This window comes from Rissa tridactyla, chromosome 12 (genome assembly GCF_028500815.1).
Source record: "Rissa tridactyla isolate bRisTri1 chromosome 12, bRisTri1.patW.cur.20221130, whole genome shotgun sequence".
NCBI classification, from domain to species: Eukaryota; Metazoa; Chordata; class Aves; order Charadriiformes; family Laridae; genus Rissa; species Rissa tridactyla.
This window is the reverse complement of record NC_071477.1, coordinates 2,534,851-2,543,691: the sequence shown is the minus strand read 5'-3', so window position 1 is coordinate 2,543,691 and position 8,841 is coordinate 2,534,851. Positions and strand designations below refer to the sequence as shown.

The 8,841-nt window shown below is 40.7% G+C and overlaps 1 protein-coding gene across 1 annotated transcript; it reads left to right on the top strand.

Annotated features, from left to right (window-relative positions):
- The first annotated feature begins 89 nt into the window (after positions 1–89).
- Positions 90–4,192, top strand: RPS21 (ribosomal protein S21). The gene is made up of 6 exons (XM_054218840.1): positions 90–218; positions 382–475; positions 1,393–1,456; positions 3,163–3,234; positions 3,894–3,949; positions 4,130–4,192. The coding sequence occupies exons 2-6, from the start codon at positions 426–428 to the stop codon at positions 4,137–4,139; spliced, it is 252 nt and encodes an 83-aa protein (XP_054074815.1). The 5' UTR covers positions 90–218; positions 382–425; the 3' UTR covers positions 4,140–4,192.
- The last annotated feature ends 4,649 nt before the right edge of the window (positions 4,193–8,841 follow it).

The following is an 8,841-nucleotide window of genomic DNA, read 5'->3' as shown; positions in this document are numbered from 1 at the left end:
GCCTGGTTTCGGACTGTTTTTTCCGGTTCCGCGGGGGCTGCTCGCCAGCGGACCGGGCTCCCCTCTGCCTCGCGGCGCCATAACGGACGGCGGTCCCCCGGCGACCGTTTAACGGTCGCGCTGCCGACGTCACGGCGCCGCGCCGGAAGCGCTTCCCCCCGTCCGGCCTATTTCCGCTTCCGCCACCACCCCTCCCTTTCCGCCGCGGCGCACGCGAGGTAGGAGCGGGATGGCGGGTCTCCGCCGGGGAGAGCGGCCGGCCGGCGGGGTGGGGGGCTCCCCTCGGTGTGCGGGGTGCCGTGAGGCGGGGGAAGGGGCTCTGCGGGAGCGGGGGGAGTGCTGTGCGGGGGCAGCCCCTCAGCCCGGCCTTGCGCCTTGCAGGTATTCCCGCTCGGTGTCGGTGCCTCAGCGGCCGTCCCAAAGAGATGCAGAACGACGCCGGGGAGTTCGTGGACCTCTACGTCCCTCGGAAATGGTGAGCGGGTCCCCTCGGCGGCGCGGGGGGGGCAGCTGGACCCTGAGGGTCTAGGCCCTGGGCAGGGAACCGGGCAGAGGCCTATACTGCCTGGGCAAAGCAGGTTTTTCTGTAGTAGCGACTACCTGTGAGGAAAAAAAAAGTTCAAAAAACTGGGTTTTACCTTTTTCTGTACTTTTTAATATATTATGTAAAATACGTGAAGCAAAGACTAAAGTTGAAGAGAATACTGTGCATTTTCTCTCAGCCTCCCAGTGGCAGCTCATGCGTGGTCCATTTCAGAAGTAAATGCGTGTTTTTGTGGTACCTTCCTGTGTGTGCCACATGCGCCCGTAGGGGATCTCTAAAGCAATCACTTCGTGCCTCGGTAGCACATCCTAACTACAATTTTGGGATTATAATAAATGGACAGCCAGAAGCTTTCTGTAAATATGTGTGTTAAAAAAAAAATCGCCCAAAAAATGAACCATTTGCATACATCTTATTAGATGTAAGTCAAATGCGTTTTAGAACCAGAGTGTCTTTTGACAGCTGGAATGGCTCCCATTGATAAAAACGTAGAAACCGCATTCTTATGAATTGTCTTGGTGGCTGCATTTTTAGTACTTCAGAAAATCTAAACTCAATATTCTGTCTGTTGTGAAGGCCTGTGCTGCTGTGTGCACTGTGTAGGGGTGAAGTGAGCATATAAAAACCAAAGTGAAGGGACAGTTGGCAACTTAGCATGATGCTACCAAGTGAAAGTTTCCTTTAAATGTACTTTAAATTACATTTTAATTTCCTGAGCACCGAAAGCTTGAACTATTATTACCTAAACTAGTGCATCTTTAATTTGCATGTAGATTTGGTTTTAATTGTTTTTTTTTTCATGGTCTATTTCCTTTTGTTTAAATATATCTCATTATTTTATTCCTTAGCTCCGCCAGCAACCGAATAATTGGTGCTAAGGATCATGCTTCTATTCAGATAAATATTTCTGAGGTAAGTTTCTTAACAGAAGCATGCAATGAGAGCGCTATGGCTTTAGACTTTTAAAAGAAGTTAAAAAAATATAAAAGCTTGTGATGCGTCTCCAAATAATTCACTAGAGACCATATTAGTGTAGAGCTTGAGGCCTTTTGAACGTGCAAGTATATTACTGTGTTACCCCTGGTTATTTTTCTGCCTATTGGAAAATACTCATTAGAGGGAATTTCATAAATCTTTTTACAGTCTGTTGCAGTGCTTAACTGTTTGACTAACTACAATTTCTTAACTCCAGATGTTTAGAATTGCAAATTAGGGAATTCCTTTTCCCAGATGAACCATCTGGGAAATTCTTATCCCTTCTACCTTCACCTGTCTGCAAGAAAGTGCCGTTTCTCAGTCCGTCCTTGTGCACCCTATTTTTTTAACTTTCTTGGTTTTGTTGATCTTATCTGTGCTTTGTCCAAACTTTAAGAAAGATACAGTTTCCAAAGCAGAACTGTTTCTGTTCTACTCCACTTAACTGAAGTGCTATCTTCTGTGTTTTGCTTGAATAATTTCTCTTTGTACTTGACACTGCTGCTCTTGAAAGGTGACAAATGAGATTGCTCCTGTGTTTTGTGTGCAGCTTTCCTGAGGGATGCTAGTTATATGTATTGACTAAGTATTGTACATTTAGTTCTCTTTCTGTAGCATAAGGAGTTTCTTCTTGTCTTAAGTTTCAGTTCATCTTCTCCACGTAGTGTTATTGTGAATCCCTCCAAGCTTAACATATATGTTAAGAAAACCGCAGTAGACCTTGACTCCTGCATGATCTCAGTTAATGCACATGGACTGCAGTTAATTTAAACTCCTTTTAGCAGGTTTTTTCTTCCCGTTTGCTGTTCACCTTGCAGGAATTCTATGGACACAACGTCCCTATAGCTTAAGAGCTATATAGCTTGATTTATTTCTTCTTGAATCCGAGGGCACAAGACTACATTCCGATATTTTTAAACAACTGAGTCTCTTGTGTTATCGGTTTGACTTAAGAAATCATTTTTAAAAATGTTCTGTTTGCGGTTTCCTGTTAATGTTAAATACTTTTCTTGTTCACCATGTTTAATTCCTTCAGTGATCCCTATTTCTTGTTTTCAAAGGATCAGAGATTAGCAGAACTCGAAAACAAGCCTACCATTACAGGGTTCACTAAACTGTTTAATTCCATTATTTATATTGTTTAGTCTTTTTTTCTGTTAAATTTCTCAGAAACTGGAGGAAGTGAGATGATTTGTGTCTTCAACTTGGACAGTTTTCTACCTGCATAACAAGACTGTCCCTTTTCCTGTTCCACTTTAATTTTCCATAATACTGACCTTAATTAAAAGAAACACGAAAAAGAATAGCAAAGGCAGTAAAATCCACAAGTAAACTTTACACTGAACTTTTTCATTTTCTTGAGAAGTCAAATTTTTTTTTAGCTACCGTGTTGTGTGTTCTTGTTGTGTTGCGTGATCCATTAAATTGTATAGCTGCACTATGTAATAAACTAGAAATTTGCCGTGAAAAGATAGTCGATAGTTGGCTTTTTCACTTCAGTATTTGCCTTGCGTTTTTATAGTTTGCAGAAAAACATTTGCAGTATTTAACAAGTAATTTTTATCTTTGAGTGCTTGGCAAGTGTGATGTAAGAGCATAATATTTTATAAGAATCTGCATGGAGTAACTTAATGTAATTACAGGTTGACAAGGTAACAGGCAGAGTAAATGGCCAGTTCAAAACATATGCCATTTGTGGAGCAATTCGTAGAATGGTAAGTATCTTCTTGACCTACAGAATGATTGTGCTTCCTTTTATATTGATTAGTAATTTTTTAGATTTATATTTGGCCGTGAAAACACAGTGTGCCTTCAGCTCATTCTAGAGGAAGAGCTTTTTTGGGCATAATGAAGACAGAGTGAAGACATGAACAAATTCATGTGCAAGAATCAGTTTCGTCTGGTTTTTTTCCTCAATCCTTTGGTTTGTAGAATTATGTATGTTTATATTTTTTTAAAAATCACTGAAGGATGCAAGTGATACGTTTTTTCTTTTCTTTTAGGAATGTGCACAGCTACTAATAATCTGGCTTTTATCTGTTGTTTATAATTATTAGAGATGATACTACCATGACTTAAATTTGTCAAACATGGTGTGAAGCTTCCTAGAGTTCATGAGAAGTCTGCTTATCCAGAACATATCTTGTTAATGCAAGTGTATATTTTACCAAGTTAAAACTATTTCTTATCCTAAACGATGGCAAAGGATTTAACAGCTTGTTTTGAATACGGTGATCTGTGCATATAAAATACAGCGATCTGTGGAAAGCGTTGAGCATTTCACTACCAGCATTAAATGCTGCAGCTGCCTCTCTCTCAATGTGTATCAGCAATTATTTGGTGACTTGAGAATCATCTTTTATTTTTTTTAAAGGGTGAATCAGATGACTCCATTCTGCGTCTGGCAAAAAATGATGGAATTGTTTCCAAGTACGTATGTTTATCTCATCCTCTAACTCTTGCAGGGGTTACTTCCATACCCAAATACAACTTTTAGGATGAAAATGTATACACTGTATTTATAGGATGATTACACAATTGGCTAAAAATATTTATGTGAGCTGTTGAAGCAAACTAGTTTGTAACAATGTTTGTTTCATATTCTTCTAGGAACTTCTAACTGAAGAAACTCCAGTATGGAACATCTGACGTAAAATAAACAGTTCAAACCTATATTGTGCTGTGTCTCTTCTGTTCAAGTCACAAAAATCGGTGGATTTATTATAGCTGGTCTTAAAAGACTTAAAAATGTGTATCTTCAAAAGATATACAGATTCTGATGATGACTTCTTAAAACAAATTAGCTTGTAAAACAGTGTCAGAGTTGAAAATCGGGAATTTCCACTTCCCTCTTCAGTACGCTATGATCTTTTTTTTCGAGATTTAGTAAGTTTTGCAGTTGCAGCTCAACTCCTTTTTTGAGCTGTAATGGACCATTTTGCAATGTAGCAATCTAATTCAGCTTGCTGCTTTTTCACTGGAAAAACTAAGGGGATTCTTTCAGTTATGTTACCAAAGTTTAGTGTTTTTTCTGCTGATAGGCTCGCAGTATTTATTCTGCCATTGATCCACATTCTTTAAGCGAATTATTAAAACTGGAATTATGGAAATGTCTTCTCAGAAACACTTCTTGGCGTGCTAGCAGAGTGGTTGTCATGTGAGAGAGACTTAAAAGTTCTACCTTTTTACTCTTATATAAGACCTTGATGTCGAAAAGCAGGGAAATAATTTAAAGATAAAGAAATCCGAATATTTGGCAATATTTTAATAAATTACTTAATAGCCCTTTAATGGCTAGATAGGTTTTCTACCTGCTGATGCGGGTTGGGTTTTTTTAGCTATCCTACTAGCGGAACCAAGGGAGGATGCTAGCAGTTTGAATGATTCTACATCTGCTGAAATTATCTCTTTATCTGTCGGTTCCCTGTCTCTGTCTAATTTCCATCACTTCACACTTCTCACACACACAGAAGTTTTTATAGTTTAGTTGGAAAGAGTTGCTTCAAGGTTTTATCTGTTGTACTTCAGGTGTTTAGTTTTAGTAGAACTGGTTGGTTGTAAATGTAAAGCTTCTGAAGCAGTTATTGTGAAAGAAAAATACTTGGTAGCTCAGACTGCACTGATACTCAAACCACAAGCTTTGCTGAGTTACTGTTAGGTATTAACTTCAGATACAGGCAGTATCTTAGAAATAGGGTTGGTTATCCTGCAGGGCTGAGATCGTAAATGGGCTCTCAAACTGAAGCATTTAAAAAAAATCTACAATCATCCTGAGCTTGCAGTACTACATTCTGACACCTCTGAACTTGCTTCTGCTTTATCTGCCAAAACACACCAGAAACGTTGCTTCGTGGTCTTTTTTATTTTGATCAGCTCTTCACGTTGGGCTTTGGTATTGCGTTTGGAAAGTGCGATGCTTAAGGTGCTGTAGCTGCACTAATGAACTTCTGGGATCTCGCGTGCCATTCTAATGGGCCGCAGAGCTTTTGGCAGTATTGTGGCTTCATTATGTCTTAGCAGCGTTAAGCACTGTATTAAATTGCAAAAGCTCTCTGCTATGTTTTTTCCCTGTACTGTCTGCAGAAATTGAGAATTGGAATTGCAGTAAGTGCTAAGACAGAAGCAACTGCTGGCACTGAGACGGGCGTGAGAAAGGGGCAAGAACAGGTGTTCAGAGAAGAGCTGACGCTTTATGCTTTTTGTCTTAATAGTACCTCTATGGGGAAAAGAGATTTCTGATTTACTTTGGCTGTAATTACAGAAGGACTTAAAAGCATGATGTCTTTTCTAGTGCTATAACATCCCTCAGATTTCTGTTTTGCAGGAGGGACACAAGAAAAGGCTGTATCCTTCCTTCCAGGTGCAGCTTTTGTCTTCAATAGATTTTGTTTGCGCGTAGTAGCTTTATTTGTCAGTTGGTGCTTATCACTTAAAATAGAATGTCATATATGGTTTTGGTAGTTTCAAAACATGGCAGTGTGATATGACTAGTAGTGAAAACTTCCACTGTCAGCGACATTTTACCGGTTTCATATCTGCGGCTATACACAGGCTGTCCTTCAGGTCATGCATTCTCAAGAATTACTGCGGGAGGTTATATCCAGATTGTACCGCGTTCACTCCTGTGCGATCATCTCTAGGGTGATGGTTGCGGTTGTCCTTACTCAAGTCTCTGCATAGGCCCTCTGTCAAAGTCTTCTCGAGTGAGAGAAACTGTTCTGGTGGTGCTTTCCTGTTGATGCTGTAGGCTGCCTCTGTGTAGAGCTGGTTACCGTGTGGCTTGTTTCTGACTTGTTTGCTGTGGATGCCCTGGGGGTGTGGGAAACTTAAGCCTCAGGCTTCCCTCTGGAGAGCCCGGAACAGGGATGCTGCCGCCTCTGAACTAAGGAGGAGGATGGCTGAACTACCCAAGTGTGCTGTCTTTCTCCTTATCTGTGCTTTTCTTCTCAGACATGTCAAAATACAGCGCGTTTCTTTGGAAAATCCTGTCTTGACACCGTGGATATCTATTGAATATAGGCATAGCAAATCAGACCGTGTTGATGTGTAGTTGCAGTGTGGTTATGTTTTTTTTATCTGAATCATTTGGGTTTTTTTAAATCATAAAGTGAATTAGGATTTCAAGCGTAAGCCACTGTATGGATATAATGAACTACGAACTAAACCTTTGTTTCAGAAGCAAATTCAGCAGAGAAGACCGAAATCTACAGGCTGTTAGCCCTTCTTAGCGTGGCTAGAAACTAAAACATCTTTGGTTGCTCATTCTGTCTTCCTGCTGATATCGCTTGAATTTACCGGTCCTCCTCCAAGCTGATAGAACTTTTAAAAGATAAACTCCTGGATGTTTCAAGCAAGGGGGAGCTCGGCTAAAAAGACCAAAAAAAGGCTTTGTGCTGAATTCATGTTGAACTTAATAATAGAGAAAGCAGCGAAAGAGAGAGACCTTTTAAATGCCACAAGCAGGACAAAAAAAATTAATCCACACTTTATTTTTGAGCTGTTTTTTTCTGACATGTGAGTCAACCATGAAGGATGCATTAAAAAAAAAGGCAGGGACACACACACACACACAACTGTTAGTTGCGATTCTCCTGGAAATAATTCATTTTTCCAGCAGATAAATCTCTGAAAACACTTTCTGGAAAGACAAATACAGTCTGCAACTGGAGAGATTTCTGCTTGGCTTATGTCCAATCCTCATCACTTTCCTTTGTACACAGTAAAAGGAGGTAAGTTTTAATTGGACTTGATGTTTCTTTCTGACATATCTTAAATTAGCTGCTTCTGCCTTAGCGTTAGGTTAGAACTTTAAATACAACCAGTAACTGCTTACTGCTGATAAATGCCTAGTTTACCAAAGAGTTTAAATATTGTTGACTTGCTTCTAATCCCCTGGGACTCTGTTCATCCCTGTGGATTTCAGTGGAATTCCTCCGTAAGGCAAAGTGAACTGACAGCTTAAAAGTTCAAGATGAACTTGGGGTCTCTCAGATGCCTCCATTAGCATCCAGCTATACCAAATTTACCCTTCTGTACTGATTACGTATTTAAGAATTATGTCGTAATTTAAAACTTTCTTGGCTTTGTAATACTGAGTGTTGCTGTTTGGTTTTCAGAATTTTTAAAAATTGCAAAAAACCTACTTTTTCGATTAATTTCTTGTCAAAATAAGCTTATGAAATGTTATGTTGCCTTATCCTAAAGTGTAGTTCAATTGGAGATGGTTTAGCGCTGTGCTAAAGGCTTCCTGCAGTTCTCAGCGTCGTCACCAGTGAGACTGCATAGCACGTGAGGGCTTCTAAAAATTTCGGCAGAATCCTAACAAGGGAAGACATGTGTCCCTTTAAAAATCAATTTTGAGTTGCATTTTCTAGTATTGTGATGTAAAATGTTCTTTGTTTTCCCGGGACAGGAATAGTTCAGATCATGTAGAGCCATGAAAGGGAATGAACTGTACTTGTACTGTACAAGATGGACAGAGTTGCCCTTACATGGTTACATTGCACCAAGTCGTGAAATTCTTTTCTGTTACTTACGAGCACTTGGCAGTGGCATCCGAAAGACAGCTGATTTAACTGGGGCTATTTTAGTGGCTTTGGCTAAAATTTTGATGCTCAGGCAGAGCCTGTCTACTCCTTAAAACACCTTGTTTGTTGGTAGGAGCTTGTAGATGTCTTAAAGCTGATTTGGTTTCCTTTAAGCCTTGACATTATTTTAATGAACTACATGGTGTTGAAAAGCTGTTTTAGTCAATCTCAGCTGTAAGTGTGTTGTGATCAGAGGTCTGGGGTTAGGAGGCCACTGCATCTTCTGTTGCTGGGAGCACAGAATTAGCAGCTTTGATAACATCACCCTCGCTTGCAAGGTGCCAAACAGGCAGAACACTGCCAAGGCTGGGAGAAGACAAGAGGCAACGTGCTCCCTGGCATGGCTTGTGCTTTACGGCAGAAAAAACTGTGACTCAGAAGAGGAATATAAGGGGCCAAGAGAGTCTTTTGCCTTCATGGATATCCGTTCCTGCTGCTGTCCCCTTCCTGGCTGCAGCTGCCGAGGGGTGTGTGGGGCAGGGGCTGTCCCACCAGTGCTCCCTCAGAAGGAAGCTGGGACAGCTTGCGAGGGATACACTCTATTTTCCTAAAGCATGTTGTGGTGCTGCAGGCTGCTGAAAGCCTACCTGGATTACACTGGATGTGGCACCAATTTTGTTTTTCAGTTGGATGTTAGGGAGGGCTCTCTATTCCCACCTCCTCTTTTGTTCCGTTGCTGTCGCTCAGTGATACACAGAGGTAAAAACACCTCTGCTGCAAATACTACTTTGAATA